At 39.4% G+C, this 24337-nt stretch overlaps 3 protein-coding genes across 3 annotated transcripts in view; all 3 read right to left on the bottom strand.

Annotated features, from left to right (window-relative positions):
• LOC145442056 (uncharacterized) overlaps positions 1-24337 on the bottom strand; it is a 203769-nt gene that overhangs the window by 122762 nt on the left and 56670 nt on the right. The window lies entirely within an intron of this gene.
• On the bottom strand, positions 4679-6665 carry LOC145440200 (uncharacterized). The gene is made up of 3 exons (XM_080317777.1): positions 6232-6665; positions 6001-6095; positions 4679-5550 (listed from the first exon to the last, which is right to left on the bottom strand). Exons 1-3 carry the CDS (start codon positions 6389-6391, stop codon positions 5314-5316), a joined length of 492 nt encoding a protein of 163 aa, XP_080173903.1. The 5' UTR covers positions 6392-6665; the 3' UTR covers positions 4679-5313.
• LOC145441566 (collagen alpha-5(VI) chain-like) lies at positions 6766-24163 on the bottom strand. Its single transcript, XM_080319463.1, has 12 exons — positions 23984-24163; positions 23161-23758; positions 15562-15677; positions 12648-12837; positions 11778-11878; positions 11448-11634; positions 9713-10288; positions 8911-9026; positions 8461-8647; positions 8086-8192; positions 7498-7687; positions 6766-6881 (listed from the first exon to the last, which is right to left on the bottom strand). The coding sequence occupies exons 1-12, from the start codon at positions 24161-24163 to the stop codon at positions 6766-6768; spliced, it is 2664 nt and encodes an 887-aa protein (XP_080175589.1).

The following is a 24337-nucleotide window of genomic DNA, read 5'->3' as shown; positions in this document are numbered from 1 at the left end:
TCATTTCTTACGATCGAACACCGGTGTTACATTGAACGTTATCATGTTGTAAACATTCTTATTAACACGTTGGTTTGACATACGAGATTTTGTAATAGTCGATCACGACTTGATTAATAAATTATGACGTAATTAGACCGGGGTTGTGTTTAAAGTTATTACGATACTAACAAACTTTTCAGAAACATTGTTATTAACATATTGATTTGTAAAACTAGATTAGCGCGCCTGAAATGTTCTTGATTTGAAAGATTTTCCGTGTTGGTACAATTCACTCTGCGTATTACGGATATCAGAAAATATTTTTACAAATGTAGTTGTTTTCAGTAACCAAGACTAAAGATGAAACAACAATTTCGTTATTCAAACATTGAACACCCGATGCAAAATGCTTTATTGGTCAAATTCTTGACGGCTAATTGAAACGACTACGTATAGAGTCAGTATATCACAATTTCATGTCGTTACTATTGAATCCAGCAATTGATACAATTTGTTGTCGGAGTTGTGACAGGACTTCAAACATATGCACTTTACAGAGTGGTAAAATATCACTTTTGGATATCGAGCGTCGTTCGAAGCGTGCGGCCAATACTCAATTACATCCACACGCTCTATCGTAGGCGCTAAATGTAAAAACATTGTGAAGTCTACAGATTTACACTTCAAGGCTTTGATCAGCACAAGAGCAATTTGGAATATCATTACTGGCTGCAACCTATTCTACTAGACAAAACTCACAGCAATAATAAAATCAAAATATGCGCTACACTGAAATCTACAAAATGTGTTTGTATTGTTGTTAGTGATCATACATTATCATTTGAATCTTCTAAAGTAATTGTAATCATAAAACCAAACTACTGAAAGTCATTACCACCACAAAAACAATTTCTATGATATTCACCAAACACATCCTAACTCAGTATGCAGAAATTATTTGTAGAGTGCATACCGACAAAGAAATCAGGAACACAACCAACACCGAAAATGATAAACGCGTTTCGCGTTACCATTGATACAAGTTCATTTCTATCGAGCGAAATAAACGCCATCACAAAACTCAGAGCATGCAAAGGTCTTGATTGATGTGAATTTCGATTTGTGTCTTATGATACCAGCAAGCATTTTAGAAATATTTCCATTTGTTAAACCAAAGTCGTACGTCCAATTAATAGTTGATTGGAAACTTGATCACGTACCTCAATCATTACAGAAGAGTATAACACCATTGTCCGACAATCTTTTGCAAAAAGGATCGAAACCAAGTCACTTAAAGTCGTTGCCGTCACATAAACAATTTGTACGACGTTTGCTAAATGTATCCTATGGTTAGGTGTTCTAGAAATATTTGTAAAACACACTCTGGTAGAGAAATCGACGAAAAGATATCCTACACCTAAATCTGGTAAAACCATTTTGCACTTTTTGTTCGTTAGTATCCATTTGAATTTTTTTATTTCCTCTCGTCAAAGTAGATGTAATCATAATCACTAAAGAACTTACTTGGACGTGCTTGAATTCTAGACATAGTTCTGATTTACCCGACACAAGACCCAAGAACAACCCTAGTTTCAACCGAGCACACATATCCAAAACATCACACACTTCGCTATTCCTAAAGCGCAAACACCCGATATAAAATATTACTTGTTGTGTTGTTGCGGTATCATCTTCACAATATCACACACAATACAAATGATGGTTATGTGTAACATGCTGTCGACTTGAATCACACCAACCTGGAAGATGATTTACTCACTCTTTACATAACGGGTATTGATCAACATCACGTCATCGGTGTGTATCGGTTTTTCTAGATGCAAACTATATGCTAGTGTAGCGGAAAATAATTTAGTGTAACAAAAACAATTTTCACTCTCTTGACTTATGAAAACAACAGACGAGTCTTCCTTCAATATTTTGTTTGTGTCAACTAGTTGCTTTGTATGATACGACCGATATCCCGGCGACTTTTTCAGATCACAATATGTAAGATATTTACATCACACAAAATACTCCACTCGATATTCCCATACTATACTAAACCGCGGAATGATTGGCCAGACTCTACAAAATGTTTTGATATGGTTTTTACACGAATGGTATATCTAAATATTCAAATAATCCAAAACGCAACTATAGTACTTACAGAAATATCATGCAGTTGTTGTAACAAAGTTGTATGAATATACTATTGAATTGCATACTGATGTTTTGTACCTTCAAGAAGCTCTTCAAAGTTGCATGTGTACAATGTTTATCGTGAGTCCTACACATTCATGATATCCGCCCGAGTTTGACTTTTAGAAAATATTATGTCGACATACTGACGTCTTTCAAAAACCAAACCGTGGTCACTGCTTGGGAGACCTATCAATGTCATGACAGTAATCTAGTTACTTCCACCAAAGAGTATGTATTCGACTTACGTTCCACAAATCTAACGCACAAAACAATTTACTTTACTAACGAGAAGCGCCGAGCCTCACATCAAAACAACTAGAAGGGAGAACTGTATTTAAAAACGTCGCTAACCTTTAAGCACCAGCTGTAAATCACACAAGCAACAAGTTTCAAGATTCCGGTTATTGAAAAAACGTTAAAGTGTTTCTCCTGCGCCAAGTCGTTATGTTGACGAAAGCGTATATTGTAATATCATGATCGATTTGCATTCGTTGGTCGCAAACTGTCACTACTCTAAATAATTATTTTTCACTCAAACACAAAAGCATACTTGTCACCAATCGTTTTCATCAAGCACGAGTTCAAGAAACTTACTTACTACGACATGAATTGTTATTTTTATGTTGTGTAAATAGGTAATAGGTAATTTTAGTAACACTATATCAACGTAATCGAGTTGTGCGAATAGATTTACATGTGGTCTTGTGGTTTTAATCGAAGCACACAGCATGGTCTAATGTAGAGTCGTCTCTATTGTACAGCAACTCGGTAATCGAAATGCATGCATTAACATTTGGACAACGATCTTGTTTCGTCACGCGAAAAATATCTTCACTGTCGCGACACTCTGATACTCTGCACAAGATGTGTAAATCCTTTTCACACTCATAATAGTACACTAACGAGATACCGACGTCAAGCGACAACGTTTAACAACATCACTGACACTGAACATACGATACCTACCCAAGTAAAAATATCATTTTCGTTTGGGCAACTAACGTTTACCTGTGTAAAATTACCATTTTCACTTGGAGGTCGACCGTTACCTGACTAAAAATACCATTGTCCTGTTGAGATCTTTGGTTTACCCAGAGTAACAATACATTTTCACTTTGGGGTTCTATCCTTTCGTAGAGTAACAAAAACCTTGTCGTTTGCAAATCTGTTTTTTTCCTACAACAACAAACCATTTTCACTTGGAAAAATACTTTTACCAAGAGTAACTAATCATTTTCTTTTAGAAATATATTTTCTCCCTGGATAACAAACCCTTTTCGTTTGGAAAACTATCATTTACCTGAGTACCAATACCGTTTTCACTTGGAAATTTATCTTTTCCCTGGGTACCAATACCATTTTCGTTTTGAAAACTGACAACCACACCGGACAATTTGATATTTTTGTATATTGTTACAACGGGCAGCGACAAAATATACACCAACAACGACTACAATACATTTGTGTAATCGCATATTCACTTGTTCTGGTGCATCCCATCAAAATCTTCAGTTACCCACATGCAATGTGCAGTTGTACATCGACGTGTATGTTTTGGAAATTGGACAATAGGTTTCGACATGTCTGCGATGTCCGGGTTCGTGCTTTGGATTTTCCAGAGTCAAAATGTCTGAATAAAACACCTCCTCGACGATGGTTGGTACGTGGATAACGGTGTTCGGAAAACGGCTGAATTTATGTTTCCCAACGCGCTAACAATTCGGGTTGAGTATTCTCCCGCATGTTTACTATATTGTGTCTTTATTGGTCAATACATGTCGCTCCAGTCCGCTGAAACCGGATGAACATAAGAAAGTGTGTGATCGGGTCCGGATATTCACTCATGACCCAACGACCAATATTCAAGTAAACATGTTACACCCCGTGTTTTGTTTCCACGAAAAAATACCATCCACACATACGTCGCGATTGTTTGCCCACACAAGTATACGCGTAAATGGAGGTGTGTGATATTGCGTGCAATGTGTTGGTATACAAACATCGGGGAGTAAGCCTTCGATCAACAGACATTATCAAAGCCGGTAATTTTGATGCAGATCGAATGTCATCAAGCACCCCCGATAACAAAGTCATACCAATAAGACACATTGCAATGACTCTGAGTCCGCGCTATTACATCGATATTTCGACACCGTTCACTGATTTATTCGATGGTTTCATCGCGTTGTAACATCACAAGATAGTCATACCCCATCCCCGGACAGATCACCCAGATCGCTAGTGACTGGATACAACGGTCAATATCCGTCGTGTTGTCGACACCGAAGTTCTCTGCTGAGACTACAGCGTTTGACCAATGTGAACTATCGAAGTACGGGTGCTCGAAATGATTGCGATCAGTCTTCCACTAAATCACGATGCATGGATGTCGCTACTCCTACATAACGATTCGGATAAATATCGCGAACAGTGAATCTGCAAAATTCGGACTGATACTGTGATCCAATAAGGTGTGTTTCTGTGTAGTCGGCACCTTGGATTAACTGCATAAGAATTCAAATTTCGAGTTGACAAGCATTCCTTGTCGGAATACATCAACTTTTGCACGAACATAGGAAAGGGTAGCTTATTGAGGTAAACTCGAGCATCGTATCGGGCACATATTCGACCTTTTTGTGACAGCGATGTAATAATTCAAAACTCTTAAATATTACTGATGCAAGATTCCAGTCAATTGGTGATAACTGATTTCCGAGTGCCAATGAAGGCCTCCCAACCCTCGACGATTATATTAATAAGATCAAGTGCTTCCCTATCATGAGTTGGCGACTCTGTTCACCATCCAATACCCCCTGTATCTGGGATATGCAAGAGAAGACTGTGCCTGTGCACATGGGAATGAGATTTACTGGTATCTTTGCAAGCAGCATTGAGTTACAAGTAGCAACATCGTTATTATCTCTCTCCTAGTTCAAAGAACTTCACGATTTGTGGTTGTACAAAATGCATGAATGGCACTCAAATATATGATTTCAAGTCTAACAATAGTACTAGAAATCAAATCAGTCAGCTACTCAATTCTACCTAACTTTAAGGCCTGCGCTTTCCGTCATACGGTACTATCACTACATGTTCCACAATTTCACAGCCCTATTGTCTATTCTTTCAAGAATATGCGGCATTGCTATGCACGAAGAATGGCGACTTACAGTCTGTTTCACATTCCACTGTCGCCGTGCCAGGACTCAAAACAGCTGAAGCAGCATTATCCAAAATTGCAGAGATGGTGAAGGAGTATCTCGTAGAATGAGACAGACCGTAGAAAGACGACACCAATTCATTGGCAGATTTTCGAGTTGTTTCCCTCCTCACTCCGTTCAGTGACATGACAACACTGAAACCCTAAAACAAAACATGCTAGATATCTTGCCATGATACAGAAACTGATCTCATGCCGCTATTTACCATACTGATTGAAACCTTATATAATTCCCTGTTAGTAGATCATTACATTACAAATGAACTAATCGATGAGACCTCACAACAGGTATTTGATTCCATATTTATCTGCAAGTCATGGACCCTAGTCACCCAACCTTTATTTTATGAGGGCATGTGGACTCTTGTGACGAGACAAACGTTATGAATTGTTGAGACCAGCAAAAGGAAGTTTAGCACTTGTCGCAACCCTATCATAATGTTATCTATGGAGCTACCACGTGACATAATTGGTTACAACAAGAACACAACACAATTGGGCATCATTTATATCAGGGTCGGGCAACTTGAGGTATACGCCCGGTAATACCAAAAAATAATCCCTCTATCCATCCAATTCGTTAATGCACTTACAGTAACAGAAGCATAACCTGCAGGGACCGTCCCATAGCTCACAGTCAACGAAGAGTCATTACCAGATTGACATGCCGCATTCACCGACACCACATCTGCAAAATTACAGTCAACAGATATCGAAAGGTGGCAATTGGAAAAATGATGTAAAAAATCCTTACAATGAGAAATCAAAACAAACTTCAGAACCCGTTCTATTCAGCATTAATTAATCAGCTGATATAAACGTACCATATGTACGACATGTTGTCGACACTGGATTCACTTCGAACACCGCATTGGTGGCCTTTACGATTTCCACACTGATGATGTAATCTGTCGATGACTGCAATCCAAAAAACGTAGCTGCCATTGCAGAGCCAACTGCGTTTGTGACCGGATTCTGCGACATTCCGCTCGGCGTTATTGCGACGATAAAACTCTGTGGCAGAAAGAGGATTCTTGAGCACCTTTGAGCCTTTATAGGTCATATCGTCACTTTCAGTCAAATTTACGTTTGACGAAACAATAAATGTCTGTCTGTCTGCTCCATGAATTCACAATTCGGACAGGGCAAAATAAAGCATATGATATGCGATTTGATTGAAAGTGACAAATACTGCAGTAATTGAATATATTGTTTATGGTACGTATAAACTTATTGGCGCATCTTGTAAATATTTGGACTAAATTCTCACGTAGGAAAATATCTAATTACCATATTTTGAATCAACGCTCAGATCAGTTTCAAAGTACTCTGGTCCTTTGGCTCGATCTTAGTCTTTTCTAAATACTCACTTGAATATAGGAGTCGGTGCCAACAGCGGGAGGATTTGTGGAGTAGACCACGGTAATGGCCGAGTCGGTAGTGGCGTCGCATTGGACAAATAGATTGACACGCTCTAAAAGTTATCAGAGCACATTATTATGCGAATCCAGTGCAGCAGAAGAGCTGCTTCGATATGATATATTCATTTACGATACCCACAATACTATAAAAATAAGGTACCGTAATTCTCTTTTCATTGCAACGGAAAAGAATACACCGAATTAAAGGAAATCAACAGTACTTCAAACAAAGTAATGAAAACAGTGCACTTGGGTCTTGCCTAGACTTGAATATTAGGAAGAATATACTGTAGGATCAGTAGCATTTGCTATTTGTTAAAATGTAAATGTAATTGCATTAGCGTTACATTCCAAGGGCTGCTACTTAGTAATCAAAACCAGTTCAGCTACACAAGCATGATTAGCCTATGGTACTTGAAAAAATCGAGACACTTTGTCAACGAAGACTACTGCAACGTAAATCATGTGAAAAAGTTCTATCCAATGTGATGATTAGAGTGAGCCGGGACAGTCATTCAACCTTTTCATCTATAATACATCTTTGGATACATGGACATCCAATCCACGATTGTACTGGTGCAAGAACATTTACACCAGGTAAACATGAACATAAACTATCTTACGAAAATTACAAGATAGCTGACATGCACAAAAAGAAACACAGCCTACCTGTAGTACTACAGTTTACAGTGCCTGGAATCACTATAACTTCAGCGCCCGGGGTTGGCACGATGGTAACAGTTATCGTGTATACGGTGTTGGCGTTTAATTCAGAGAATGTGGCTATGCGTTGCTCAGCGATTGTTCTCGTCACAGAATTGACTTTGTCACCATTTTGCGAAATGGTGATTTGGTAACTCTGAATGTTAAGGCAAAACAAATGTTACTTGATTGATATTGAGCTATTGCCGTGTGAGGAACTTGATAGCTGACTCAACCTCGGGTCATGGCATCATGATTCATTTGTGATTCATTAGGTAAAATATCAGTTTTGGGTGAATAAATGAAGAAGAATAGTTAGTCCGCTCAACCACCCACTATTGGACACAATTACGGCCATGCGACGCTAATATTTCACAATCAGTGACTTCCATTCAGGGCATCAGCCCAACTACCTGCAAGTGTCATGCAGTATGCAGCGTCATTGTATCTCAAAATATTTCATGTTTTTCTATGATTGATGGTAACACAACCCGGCGTACCGTAAGCAAGTTATCAAGATATTGCACAACCATGTGGTCATCGATAGCAACCTACCTGGATGAGGGTAGAATCGGTGGCTAGTCCCGCAGGCATTGTGGAATAGCTTACACTCAAAGTGTTATCATTCTTTGATTCACATTTTACATCCAGCTGAATGTGAGCTGTACATGAAAACAAAGCAGACTTGTGATTTAAGCTAGAACAGAACGGTAGGTTATATCTTGAATTTTAAGGCTCTAAAAGTAGAACTGACGCACTGTAACCAACTTGAACATATTTCCCTTGCCTTCAGCGACTCCTATGTCATATAGGGTCCCAACTGGATAATTCCAATATGAATCAATCGTGGAGGGATTTGAAACATGTCTTCCAATGGCACATTGTGGGAAAACATCTATTTGATCTGTAATGTTTTAATACATTACTCACCTTTGGTGCGGCAATTTGTCGAGGCTGGCACTAAAGCGAAGTAACGCTTAGTCACTTTGGTGCCGGTGACCGTTATGGCATAATTGGTGTTTGGGGATAGTCCAGTGAATGAAGACGTTAATTCGTCGAAATTTTTGACGAATCTGTTATCAGATGTTCCAGTTGGCGAGATTGTCACTATCAAATTCTGAAATAAATATATCATCCTATGAAATAAATGAGAATTTGCTTGATTTCAGAAACATTACATTTTCATATCTAATTTCAAGACAGTAAATCTTAAAAACCTTCCGCGGGTAAATTCTCCTGAGGAAATAGGTCAAGTTTTTACGTTGGTATAAATTTCACAACTTATATTTCTCACGATCTCGACACAGCACAGCAATATTATCAGGATACTGCCAGTCTAAACACCCATTAACATGAGTATAACATCCATCAACAACTCACTTGAAGATAATATGCGATGTCTCTTGTCGAAGGATACGTCGTGTAGCTGTAACTCACGGTCACGGACGTATCTGTGCTGTTCGACGGTTCACATGCCACGGCGATTATAACACAATCTGCAGAAGGCGGTATGAGAAATGATTTGGTAAGCTGATCATAGCATGGAGAGAAGAAGCATTAAATTCATTCAACTTCATTACGGACCCATGACCAAAATTGAAATCAAGTCAAAAGTCAAAATCACAACTCAAATGAAATATAGCCTACATTGCTGATTGACTATAAAATAAATTAAAATTGCTTTTCAAATGATAGAAGTTTCATTTTTAGTTACTCTGACATACAGTACTATGAGCTGATACAGGAATTCGAGAATTATGGAGCATCGCAATTACTATGATGGAGTCATTCGGCTTCACCTGAAAGTGAGGTTGCCAAAACAAATCAGTGGTCAGCGATCCGCACTATGAATTACGCTGGATGCCTTCCCTTCTGAACTATTGACTGGAATTGCTATGGCTCACCAGCAACGGGCACTAGGAATCAAACATGAGACCTCTGGAATTGAAACACCAGTGGTATAACCAGTTAACCACCCAATCGCAGCACTCCGGTATCTTTTAATTTAAAGCTTGAAATTTTCTATTTTTCGCCACAAATGTTGGAAAACATATTTCAAAGTGAATGCGCAATACTATGAACACATTTTGACAGTGGAGTTGTGCCTGGCAATAGAGCTGTGGTCGGCTTAGGAAGAAAAAGCACCAAGAATTGACATTCGTTTTATAAGAAAACTTGTTACCTTCATGAATTTGATCCAAGATGGATTGGGCGACGTTAGGTAGGACAGTCAAGTTTTTCACCCGCATAACTTCGCTATTGTGTGTCAAATCGCTGAGCACTTCCTGTTTAACATCCTCCACGTCCAGGCCTTGAAATAGAAGCATTCTCGGGAAAATTGCCCTGGCAGTATTTACAATACTCATATCCCTAGGTTCTGTAGAGTTTCCATCGGTAATTGTGACCAGGATTCTGTACTCCGACCCGTCATCGGTTCGACCGGCTTCCATTTCGTTAACATACTGAAGCGCGCTGTATGGTTTAGTGCCTGATCGCAATTGCTCATCGTAAATCGCTTCCGCTTCGCGTCTAATCTCATTGGCGGAATCTGTAACGGTCCGATTCAGCTCGCGTCTCTGTGTGGAAGAAAACTGAACCACGTCGATCCGTAGATCCTTTTCCCTTTCCTGAGGCTTGAACGCGTCGATAACGGTCAGCGTCCAATTGATAAATACTCTGTATTTGCTCTCCTCTATGGAATCGCTTCCATCGATCAAGAATGTCAGACCGATTGCTTTTTCTTCACATGTTGGAGTCACTGCAGAGAGGTTGCTTTATTAGTAGTAGTAGCTACGCAAAATGATTCGAGTAATCGAATCTGAATCGAGTTATTCTAATGATGTCAGTCGAGTAGTGACAGATGAGTTTTTAGAGTACTAAAATTACACACTCCTTGCTACTAAGAATGAATTTATCAACGAGACTTTTACTTTTGATACTAATTTCCACCACGATAGGCTGTAAACATCAATTGATCGGCAAACGAAACATGTAGTATAACAAAGCTAGGCACTTTAGTGCAAATTACATGCCGTATCTGTGAAGTCGCGATCAACTCAAAGCCTTGTCAAAAAGGGCAATGTTATAGGTAGGCCCTATAGTCGAAAAAATACCAAAAACCTTCAATGCGATGTAGGACTGGCATTATATATTTTTGCGGTAGCATAAAAATGGAGTGAGCAAACTACGACCCGTGCGGCCCGTGGCACCGTATTGTGTGGCCCCCTAAACACTCCAGAAAAATAATATAATATATTTCACCATGACAATGATAAGTTATAGTCTTACTATGTTTATTTCTTATTTATGTTCATTTTAAAGTTTTCGCTTGATAAACATCACAAAAAGTTTATTACTTTAAGTGCTGTGCTTGAAAAAGTCGATTCGCACGTGTGTTAGGTAGATTCGTCCTCCATATGTGTAGAAATATTTCATATTAATATTATCTATATATTGTAGATACTGTTGCTAGTTGCGACATCATAAGGGGTGATACGCGAATACTCGACTCAATGCGTAATACTGGATTCAAAATATAACCACTCAGATAGGCCTACTCGATTTTGCCTGCCCTAGTTACCAAGAGCGGGCCAAACCGTGATCCTCGTAGGATTAAACGTTAGGCCAGAATAATTCCGCATTCTCCTTGAGCATATCTCACTAGTTATTGTACTACAAAGAAACGACGTCAACAAAATCATTATTACAATCACAAGATCCCATGTCATCCCAGTGATAGCTGAATTTATTTCAGGTCACGCTCAATTCATAGTAAACATACAATACTCGTGTCACAGGCAGCACACCTTGATAACATTCAATGGGTCCACATCATGCAAAAACCATTTGCATTGTTGGATAAAAACATTGATATCTTATGCCATTTATAACATGATTATACAGTATGCGCTGCGCACCTCTCGTTGTACAAGTTGTAGACCCGGACGTTACCACAATCTCCGTATCGTCAGCCACGCCACTGACAGTGACAGTGTATGCAGTGTTCGGATTCAATCCTGTAAACATCACTAATTCATCATCTGTGCTTGTTTTTGTGATCAAGTTTTCGTCAGCGTCCGGTGGCGAGATTTCAACGGAAAATACCTGAAATGTAGAATGAAATTGATCACAGTTGAATGTATTGGCAGGGTGATATGATCACATCTCTAACGTGAACATCCAACCTAACGAAAAATAATACCAAAAACCACATGGTTAATTTGGCAACAAGATGAACAAGTTCTTACTCTGACGTCATTGATTCGGTTCGTTGAGCCGACAGTGGAGTAGCTGATGCAAAGAGAGCTTTCTGTTACATTCTCGCACTTTACCTCAAGATCAATCCGATCTACAGTAGAAAAAGTATACAAGGAATATAAAAAAGCTTCTGCTCAGACACGGGCCATGAGGGTGGTGTAACGCACAACATCATCTGTGTTCAAATTTCTGGAGATTCCAAACTTCCTTCCCGCACCTACAAAATTTCACCATTGCTACACAGTTATTTCGGGTACATGATGCATGATGGCATGACTCACTACATAAAAATGTTACTTCAAATAAACTGAGTCAGTAGTCTGACTATGGAAGAGTCCTACGTTAAATCATTTGGTCGGAACGTTAAAAATAAAAAGTTGTGAAGTTGTGTTCAACACAAGAAAAAGTGTACATCAACATCAACCACATAAAACTGGCGAGCACATGGAAACAGGGGTGTAACAGGAACATGCAAGGCCTTCGAAAACAATGAGCTTGAGCCTTCCATAGATTTGAAAAAATCAGGGTCGAATAAAATGAACAAAAAACAGTATTTTGGAAATTAAAAGAGCTTGCTCCCACCCGAATAGGAGAATTTAGTGCAGCAGTTATTGCAGGTTAAAAAATGGATACGACAAATGAAATTCTGTCGACAGACGGTGCTCTGAAATCATGGATTATGCGGGATAGCATTTGTTCATAATCTCAATACGTGCATGCATTCCAGATATACCGTGTGTTGAAAATAAATGGCTGCAATAGCTAACGACGTAATAATCCACAACTGGCATGGGAAATTAGCAATCGCACATTAGTAGAAGCTCATTCAAAGTTTGTGTCATAATGTAGATTCAACTAACCTTTGGTGGTACAGTTTATATTGCTCGGTGCTTTGAAATTGAAACTTCTGGGTACCGGTGGTAGGAAATCAAGATCAATGGTGAAAACTGTGTTTGGGTTCAGTCCGGTAAATATCACTGTTGTGTCGCTGATTGAATTTGAAAAGGCATTGACGTCTCTTCCGGTGGGTGTGACAGAAGCTGTATAACTCTAAATGAAAACAGCAAAGTCATCCATGAGTAGCCTAACCAAATGTGCGAAATATATATGTTTAAACTGCTACGATATTTCATCCATGTTCCCATGAAGGTGTACATTGTACAATCTTCAATAGATACCGTAAAGTAGATGCGAGTGGGAAATCTGTTAACTATGTAAGTAGCAGCATTTTGGATTATAAAATCAGTCTCCCACTCTCCCATATGTTCACAAGCTATTTTTCGGACCAAGGTATAGAAATTACAGCATCCCACTACATAAAACTAATGTAACCGCGAAAGTCAATATTTTACATCAATGCGACATCACAATTATGCTCAGCATAAGCTGCTGACAGTGACTGCTTTTTTTTGAGAAATTTATCGCATAAAGCACCGAATAGTTGTGATGACCACCAAGAAATTAAGGTCAACTACTGTGTTCTTTAAACCCCGACATTCGCCAATAAACTTGGTATGTCGCCAATAGGCAACAGGTCACAACAGGTGGTGGAAGACAGTATCATTAAACAACAGACTACTGCACATTAACAGCACCCTGCTAACAATTCGTACATGCCAAGCAGAGATGAGCATGGATTAGGATTAGGTTTTGAAAAAACAGGATTTGTGAAATTTTGTCGGATTTGGATTGGACTTGGATTAGACATTTTATTCAGAACGGATTAGGATTTGGATTGGATTTACCGATTTTCTGGGAGATTGAAATGTCGTGTGGCGAATGGCGACAAACTTTATTCAGATCAGTGATTAATGTACTTATGGTTAGTAAGTTATCTTGAATCAAGTGAATCGTTGGTTGTGAAAGACAATTTTCGAATCCCTCCATTGCATAAATTAGTATTTTTTCTAAATTTACAGTTAGAATCGGATTAGGATTGGACATCGACTTGAATATAAAAAAGTTATGGATTAGGATTTGGATTTGGATTTGAAGGTTCGGATTTGGATTGGATTAGGACATAGAAATTTCAAATCCGCTCATCTCTGATGCCAAGGAACTGATGACTTAACTTAACACAAGAAGAACGCCGAAACAAAGTGGCATGCAGGAATGGTATGTCCAATATCCCAGGTTAGTATTTTGGGGCTCTGTTTGGCACTACTGTATTCGGTTGATTACTGTATCTTCAATTTTCAAAATTAATACAGCAATGAGGGGTGAATCTATTGAGTCATCAGCATTGAGTCATCACAAATCATTCTTTATAAGTTGGTGATGGCAGAATATACTCTGGTAATGGATCGGATTAGGTTCGGAGTTAAATTAGAAGTCGAGTTGGGCTAACATCACCAAAACACATACTGACACTGGTGACATGATCCACGTATATGATGTGATGACATCACCAAAGTAGATCCAAACCATCAGGGTTGTGACTATACGCGAATATTATATGACTAGATTAAGTTAGTAATCACTAATCAGAATAAAATATGTCAACTTCAGTAGCTGCCTGTAGACTAAATGAATTCCACATCATCAATCAATCTCATATTTCATATACATTACCGTGAAATGACTACCACGCATAGCACTGTAGGAAAGTCACCGAGTACTACTAATATAAATTTTTCGATTTGACGTTTCCATGTTGAATGTTGATATTAGATTTGCTGGGTCGTAAACTAGACACGACCGATTATCGCTTTGCCGATAATATTGAGTCGATGTTACACTTGGAAAGAAAGGAAATATCGTACCCGCCATTAGAAGCAAAAAATGTCGGCAATTTTCGTGACGTCACAGCATATGGTAGTAGGGAGACCGAGAAACATATTCTGTGACTGCTAGGCTGGAAATATTAATAAATAAATATCTCACAGCTAACAGGTGTCCAGATGCAACCTTACTAGTTTATTTAATTTCCAGGCATAGCAAACGGTCGTAAAGCTGATTGGTCTGTAGTTTTGGAAATGCGCCTTAAGATCGGTGGCATATCGGATGAATATATCGACGTTATCAGTGAAGGTGATAGGTATATAGCTATAGATATGTCGGCTGGGTACTACTAGTTGTAACAGCAAGGCATGTTGGTGCTAGTGTTACTTATGTGAGAATAATCGAGACTACTGGGCCTACTGACATTCGAAACAAATTGATATGCACCAGGTGTGTTAGGAAGGATAGGGTGACAGGTCACAGGTATGATTGCAAAATTTATGTACCGAGTACCAGTATCGTAAAGTGGTCAGCCTTATGGCTTTTAGGAAGAAAGTGTGTGGAAACTTACCTACATGGCCTAAATCCCCCCCTGTCCCCGAACAGTTCTTTTGCAGGGAAATACCAATATCAACATATGATCTGCCTCTATGCATATGCCTTTTTTGCACCGTCATCTTCATGCTGTTGCCATTGCAACACGATGAAATGATCCAATTGATACGAAAACGACCATGAACAGACCATAACCAACGTCATGTTACCGAATAGTCACAACTTCCACTATAGGCAAATCGTAAGCCAACCACTTTCCACTACTAAACTACGGTACTATCCCACTGAGTTGGAAAACCCCAGAAATGGAATCTCGGTTGTCTTTGATGGAATTTCCGTCGCCATCTTGCGGTCGGTATAAATTAATGTCGATTTATAATCCTGATTTACCGTCACTTCTAATATTTGCTCTCTGAAATGGCATATCTATAAATTTATATAAATATATTGATACATCGTTTCTTTAGCAAAAAATACCTATCTTTTGATTAAACTTACTGAAAGTAGGGTTGTAATCTTGTTTGAGTTCCCGGGATCCCGCGTGCAAATGCCGAGTTCAATAGAAACAGTCGAATCAGTAGATGGTAAACACGTTGCATTAGCTCCGATGCAAACTGACATGAATAAGAGCGGTTTTTTTACATGCAATGTCACAAATCCAGACAAACTGTGGAAGACTTCACAACATTTTGTCGGTAGATGTCAATAGAGAGTCTGATTCTCAAACACCAATCGTTCTCGGTAGGTCTTGGGTTTGTACCCCGGTCGGGTCAAATCCAGAGGCGGTTCAAGTAGTCAGCCATGCTACTCAAGTAGAATTTAAATGTTTTACTAAATTACAAGTAGAAGTAGTGAATTTTAAGACATGTCAAAATTACTTCAATTGCGAAGTAGAAAAGAAATATAGTTTCAAGAGTAGGCCAACATTTGATCGAGTGATCGACTGGTCGTATACGTTTAGCAGCTAATCGTTAATGGCTGGATTATAATTGGCGATATGCGTTTCTGTGACTATCACAAAATTATTACTTTTTACTTTTCAAAATCCAAACTGCAAAAATATGTGGCATTGTCTGGGCAACTGTTAACTATAGAAGTAGGAATAGTCTAAAGCAGTGGTTCCCAACCTTTTTCGGTGGCAGGGCCAAATTTAGAATTTCAGAGTACGGTCGGGGCCGCACGAATAGCAGGACAATGAAAGGAACCCAAAATAATCACCAAAATATGAAAATTCGTATTATTCCGATCATTCGCTTCACGCCATTGGCCATTGTGTTGCCGCGCTCCCGTTGTTCATAGCAATCAACCTTTGCTGGCTATTTATGAGTAGTTTTATTGCCCTGGCGATATTACAATTCGTATTTTTGGAATCAGTGTGACACCTCCTTTCGACAAACACCGTCATATCAAATGATTCGGACGCTTGGGTCGCGAGCTATAGGACTACCAATTATGATGTTTTTTGCCGGCTAAGCTGTACGCATCTCGGCGTATTTAATTGTGAGTCACTTGTTGCACATCTATCCGTGAATTAGTTATCAAGACATAGGGCCGTAACAGCACTTCGTCAGACCCCCCCTCTCAAACGTTGATCCAGGCTAGATGGCTGTTTACTGATATTTATCATCTAAATCGGGTGTCCGTTTTAGGCAGCTACTCTCGACTAATCGCGCGAAGCGCGAAAAATTTCTATAATTCATGATTCAATCGGGAATTGAAAACATATTGGTATCAATTTTTATCCTCTCTCTCCTCACGTAATCAGATTGACCGGTTGAGCCGAGTGAGTTGTGTTTGAAAAGGTAGGACCACTCAATAATAATAAAACATCTTCGGTCGTATACCCGTTGGCAGGAGCGAAACAGGACTTCGTCAGGCCCCTTAAAACACTTAGGTCTTGAGCTCCCATAGGGTGATAAACCGACCTCCCGTCCCGTTGTTCGCTTCTGCCACTAAATCAGGATCACCGTTTAGTGAGCCCGCGTGTAGCGCGGAAATTTTCGATAATTCAAAATAAGATAGTTCAATAAGATCGGGAATTGCATATATATTGCTATCAATTACTTGTCCTCTCTGCTCACGTAATTAGATTTACCGGTAGAGCTGCGTGAGGTGTCTTGGAAACTGTAGGGCCCGTAAATAATAATTAAACATATTCGGACGGGCGACTTGGTACGACTCCGTTACATGATGTTATTTCATGACCTCCAGTCTGCTATATCAAAAAATATAGAATCACCCAAACGTACTAAACTAAAAGATGCACACGATTTCAAATTGGTAGTTCTTCACTGGCATATAATTCTTCCCTGCGGGATGGTAGCCTATTTGTCTCGTGAGGTTCAGATCAGACATGGGGTGATTACTTCACGAATGTAATCGATTGCGATTACGATTACTTGTGAATCCCGCGATTACGATTACGATTACGATTACAGCCAAATCAGGAAGTAGTCGATTACGATTACGATTACTTTTCAAAAGTAATCACGATTACTCACGATTACATTTGTTTTGCTTCTTAGAACTAAATTCAGAAGAGATATTGGAAGACAATATAAATAAGGCTTGCGATGAAAAGGTCTAATGAGATAACAACTTTCTTTATAAATTATACATCATTTGCTTGTTACGTCATAATGCACCTATTGCCAACCTTTATGCAGGACTATTCGTCGCACCCAACGATTTGCATTCTTGCCAGGTCCGTAACTACCACACCCCAAATTCCTCAATAGGACCGGAAGCGAGCTCCAAGGCAGAGGTCTCAAACACGCGGCCCGCGGGCCGCATGCGGCCCGCCAGAGCATTTTGTGCGGCCCGCGACGACATTTTAGATTTTTATTTATTTGACAATATATGAGTGTCACATATATCTTTTCAGGTTATAAAGTCAAAATTCCCTCTTAAATTGCTCCGAAAGCCTGAAACTATTCATCAAACTTGACAATCACATCATTGCAAACGTGAACATGGAGTGGAAGATTCACTATTTCGCCACATTTCCAACTCATGATCACAAAACCTGACCCTTAGACGATTCGTGACTGAAATTTGTGAGTTGGACTTGGACGCTACCTTTCTTAGAATTACTCAGACTTGGGCTAACTCGATGGCAAAATGAAAATAACTCGAGGGAACTCGGAGTGACTCAGAATGCCGTGAATATGTTAGAACCATGGACGCTACAAACTAATTGCGTAATAGATAAGAAGGTCGCAGATTGGTCTTTCGTTAACTAAACAAGTAGTTATGGCCACCATTGGTAATCTGTCAGTTACATCTTTGGTCGCTAAACCCTGTTATTAAGGCCACTTGAAGGTACCGAGTACCGTAGTGGTACACTCCAACGATGTAACAACAATGGGCTGTTCGGCGTTCCAACATTTCAATCATCAGGACACATTCATTAATATATATATATCATATTTATATATTTTTTTCTATATTTGAAGATATTTGGCGATGAGATTAATAGCCTACTTTTCAGAAGTATACCCGAATCCTGGATTGGAAATACAATGCTCAAACTCAAAATGTTTTGATAACAGATCAGTCTCTATTATCAATCTGTTAAATGCAAAATATTCCTAGTAACTGCAAAATTATAACCGGATAGCTTCTATGATGGCATCATACATTTGTCCGTCCATATGGTGTCTATATCTTATAATTATTATATATCAAGTACAACAACAATTCTATTCAAATAGGTATAAATTGATGATTCTTTTCGTGCCAGGCCTAAATTGATACAAGAGTAAATCACATTTTTAAGATGTGTGTTTACTGTCAGACTGCTGGATCGGCTCACTTTCAATAGGACAATTCATTCCCACCAAATAAGGCCTACTTGGAAAGACATAGAATACCGCTATAATGCTGCGGCCCGCGGCGTCGTCAAAACTGGAAAACTGGCCCGCGAGCACATTTGAGTTTGAGACCTCTGCTCTAAGGGGACTCAGAAGTATTTCGTAAATCAACATATTTTGAAGACAGTTAATTAACTTGAAAATTTTCTTCGAGCTTCAGGATTTAATGTCTCTAAATAGCTTGATTTTGAAATGCATACCTCTCCCCCTCAGGAAAAAAAACACGCATAACTTATAGGAATGGGCATTTCGATGGCGGTTATTACCCCGCCACGACACGCCAAAAGACGTATGCAATTTCGACCAACATGCAACTCCACAAAGTGTGCTACCAAAGAATGACCTTGGCAAAAACGTTGGGTATGTGTCCATTGTCAGTAGCCGCGCTCTGTGGCCGTGACGAATAGTCCGTCCTTCCAATCTGAGCCCCAACAATGCAAATGCCACCCGGGGCACTTACAGAGGAATGAAGACATGACAATTTGTGTGTGCGTCTCACGAAAGTTTTTCCTTTAGTCTGCTACGTTTGGGCGAGTAAAGTATCTTTTGATTATATAAAAGACAAGAGGTCACGAATTAACAACATACAATAATGAAATTATAACAACATACCAGATGCTATAATTATGAATTACTTGCCCCCAGCTCTATCGGTAAATATGAATGAATAGCAATATAATGCAATTACCAATATTATTGACGAAATTCAGTCATCAACTTGAAAACTGACCCCCCCCCCTCTATGGGGCCCCAATACCCAGGGTTGTAATGACTCGAGTCACAATTTTTTGGTGACTAGACTTGACTCGACTAATTTTTTGTATTGACTTGGCTTGTACTCGAGTCATTTTGCATGACTCGAACCAAGTCATATGACTCGAGACTAGAACGGCCAAGACAGACATTCCATGCAACTTCGAAGAATAGTAAAGTGACCACATTATTTGTATTTCGTCTATCAGTCCTGATACTTGGAAATAGGGCCGTAAACTCTGAAAACTGATGAAAATTACTATATTATGAATACGAGCCATTCTATATCACTCGAGCAGAGTTGAAAAAAGTGGGTTGAAACGGATTGATCATAATACTGATCTATGAACATAACGACTTGGACTCGTACCCGAGTAAAAAAATATGACTCGGACTCGACCCTATACCAGCTGACTTGGACTCGGACTTGACTCGGGGGTGAATTGAAAATGACTCGACTTGACTCGAGTCAAAACTATAAAAGTGAGATTGACTTGTGACTCGGAACATTGCAACTTGGTTATACAACCTTACCAATACCAACGTTTGGAGTGGGGGATGAATTGCTGTTTTGGTCCTGATTGTACCTACGTTTAGGGCTCTTCAAAAATGACTTTTTTTCTCAAATCGTACTGGCTACTTGATAAAATTGTTAGGTTACCTAATTTAAGCCTACACACAAAATTTGGTTCAATTCCAGCCAGTAACCGCTTTGCTACAGGATAAGAAAGTTTCTATTTATTATATAAAAATAAATAATGAAAAATTTGAAAATTTTCTGTTCACCCCATGAAAGTGTTAGGCTGTCTATAGAAACGATGTTCACCAGATTTGGTTCAATTCCAACCAGTGGCAGCGGAGTTATTGCCGTCGAAAAATTTGGATTTGAATAAAATAGTATTTACGGTAATGAAAAATTTGAAAATTTTCTGTTCACCCCATGAAAGTGTTAGGCTGTCTATAGAAAAGATGTTCACCAGATTTGGTTCAATTCCAACCAGTGGCAGCGGAGTTATTGCCGTCGAAAGATTTGGATTTGAATAAAATAGTATTTACTATTTTAATAAATTTAATAAATAAACAAAGAATCGGTCACCGTAAATACTATTTTATTCAAATCCAAATTTTTCGACAGCAATAACTCCGCTTCCACTGGTTGGAATTGAACCAAATTTGGTGAGGATCGTTTCTATAGACAGCCTAACACTTTCATGGGGTGAACAGAAAATTTTCAAATTTTTTATTATTTATTTTTACATAATAAATAGAAACTTCCTTCTCCTGTAGCAAAGCGGTTACTGGCTGGAATTGAACCAAATTTTGTGTGTAGGCTTAAATTAGGTAACCTAACAATTTTATCAAGTAGCCAGTACGATTTGAGAAAAAAAAGTCATTTTTGAAGAGCCCTAACCTACACCCCACGCTAACATGGTGTATAAGCGGATGGCTATGGTGACAGGTATAAATGTCGAGTGAAGAATTGTGAAATAACGACAGGCGCCCGTTTCTAGTAGTCATATGAGAATAAGATAAAGTTAACTTAAAATTTTACCTTCCAGTTAATACAGATACTGCAAGCTGCCGTTATGCCGTTACGAGAAACGGCAAAAAACGGCTCGTTTATGATATATAAACGCAGCTGTTGATTTTAACCATCGTAATGTTTTATTTGACGAATACAAAACTTCAGATCTTTGTCCGGTGTACGTACAATACATACGTGTACTACATAGATAGGCGTATACTGCTCGCCAAGCAGCAACGGTCAAACTACGTTTAGCTATAAGCATAACCAAACATCAATACATAAGTTACTATTTGAAACTAGGCAGAGTGGTGATTATTATATTGCTGCGAGGTAGTGGCGTCTGGAGTGTATTGATAACCTGATATACAGCTTGGCTTACACTGTTTTAACAATCACACAACAATGTACATCGAATATATATTTACTACGTGTTGACACTTCGTACGCAAGGACGAGCAAAGTTAATAGTTCTGACGTCATAATGAGCAGTGGCGTTTGAAAATCAACCGCTTGCGCTATCAATAACCTGGTATAATATCTCTTCCTTGCTCACGAATGTTCGGTTATATCATATTCATTCTACAAATAAAAAGTAATCGTTCTTTCACAAAGAAATCGATTAGATATGTGAAGTAGTCGATTACGATTACGATTACTTTGGATTTTTTTCGAATGTAATCGATTGCGATTACGATTACTTGAAAATGCTGTAATCGTCGTAATCGATTACGATTACAAATCGCGATTACCCCATGTCTGGTTCAGATTGCCAAGACAGGATTATATTCGGCGCTAGTCATTTAGGAGCCTATGGTCAATTATACCTATATGTATTTTGTATATACATAACGAAGTTTCCGGTCAGCGTAAGGGCAGTCCTTTTCGGCCAAGGTTTTCTCGCTGTCGATCGTTATGGCATACTTCTTAGAGTCGCATGTTATATGGCCTAAAACTTTATATGTCTTCGTGCGTCGTGACACGGTAATGGCCAAAGCCGTTATGCCCACTTCTATAAATCTCGCGTATTTTATCTTGGTGGAAGAGTATCCAATAATGAAGGTACTTGGAAACTCGAAATCGCGCGCAGCGCGAAAATTTTTTGAAAAAATTGCATTAAATGCTCTATAATTCATGCTAATTCACTAAATAATTTTGGACCCTCTTCGAGCTCGTTCCCCCCAATTGGAGGACTTGGGGTGTGGCAGTTACGGACGTCAATACCTATATCTATACCTATAACTATAGGTACTGCTCGCTCAGCTGAAAAGTTAGGGCACATTGCATTGAAACAGCAGTGACGTAATCTTAGCAGTCTACTCACAACTTTCCTGCAATCCTAATTGAAAACTCTAGACTCCAAGCCAAGCAAGAGTATTTTATAATTTTTTTTTTCATAAATCGATTTCTCAATATTTTTGTGGGGGCGGCAGAAAGGCTAGGTGGGGGCCGCATGCGGCCCTCGGGGCCGCGGTTGGGAATCACTGGTCTAAAGTCAAGGTGTCTTGTGTCCGTAGCGCCAGGAGAGGCAAATCCTACTTGAGTACTCGAAAAAAGTTGGAGAACCTATGGTAATCGATCACGCCAGGTCCTACCAAGGACTTGCTTGTAAAACTGGTATTCCAGGCTTCAACGCTATGTGATCAACACAACGGGATAGCTTGGAGAGGAAAATGGTGGTGTTGGCGACTCGCTAGCCTAACAGCTCCTTCGCATCCCTATCGTCAAAGCATATCGATAGTGCCGAAACGAAAAGAAACTTCCCTCTTCTTCCTTGCTATTCTATTTGTGTCGTCCTATAGGTCGATAAGTATGGCATGAAGTAGTTGGTTGACAGTAGGCCGACAGTGTTCGCTGTATAGTGTCAAAGTGTAAAATCGGGTGATAAAATTGATATTTGACGAACAGATATACACTGCTGCTAAAGTTTGTACGCCAAGGTCTTACCTGGGTTCACGGCTTCTGCGATACTTCCAGTGGCATTCTTCAATGAGACAAAATTGTCTGTGATGATAGGCATCACTCCTTTACTGAAATCATCGAGCAAAGCATCCCATTCGATGTCTTCTCCAACTCCCACAGCCACCATAAGATCGAAATAATTTTTAGCGCGGTCGACCGTCGTTTCATTTCGAACATCGTTTACTCTGCCATCCGTCATCGTAATCAGAACTTTATATGCGTCATGCCGAAGAGTCTTCGTAGTGATATCGCGAACGAAAGCGAGGGCTCCATAAGTTTTAGTTCCTTCTTTCATTTGAGTAATGTTTAAGACAATATCTCTGATTTCTTCGGATGAGTTTTCCACTCTTACGGCATCCAGCTCAGTTACGAACGTTTCGGAATATTGAACCACAGTCACTTGTAGCCTCGTTTCGTTAAATCTCTTTGCTGGTTCAAATCGATTCACTGCAGACAGAGTCCAATTTTTTATCAACGTGAAGTTGTCGTCATTTATTGAATCGCTCCCGTCAATCAGAAATATGAGATCGAGGGCGACTTGCTGCGGAGGGCAATCTTCAGCTGGAATAGAGACGTGATGAAACTACTTGAAATAGAAGTCGCGAACGAACGGTCTTAAAAGTATTGAAGTAAGTGTTGAGACGACTCAAGTCAAATTTTTCTGATGACTTAGAAAAAATGACTTGACAAAGCGTTTCATAAATGTGGATTGACTCGTGACTCGAAGCAAAATTTTGCAGTCAATTTCGAGTCATCAAATGACAACAGGGGTAAAACCCGCTCAGAGGCCAAACGCCAGACGCCAAACGCCGCGCGGCGGCCGAATGTCTATTCGGCGTTTGGCGGCTGAACTGGTGACGCTAGATGGCGTTTGGCGGCTACAGTTTTGAGACGCCGAGTAGCTAACAGCTATACGGCGTTTGGCGTCCGAAATGTGAGACGCCGTATAGCTACTTGGCGTCTCAAAACTGTAGCCGCCAAACGCCATCTAGCGTTTAGGATGTTATTTGAGGGTATAGTCACGCTCACGAAGGATTGCTAAAGGGTCGAAGTTGGGAGCTTTAACGCCGACAAACAAAAGATGTCTGCTACACTATGGTAGACGTCTTTCGATGCTTATGATTACCGAGTTTCCTTGCAGCAATGACAGCGATTGCTCTAG

Source organism: Botryllus schlosseri, chromosome 6 (genome assembly GCF_051294905.1).
Source record: "Botryllus schlosseri isolate E-star chromosome 6, Bs_hap1, whole genome shotgun sequence".
In the NCBI taxonomy this organism is placed as follows: Eukaryota; Metazoa; Chordata; class Ascidiacea; order Stolidobranchia; family Styelidae; genus Botryllus; species Botryllus schlosseri.
The sequence above is the reverse complement of the archived record's forward strand: the minus strand, read 5'-3'. Positions and strand labels throughout refer to the sequence as shown.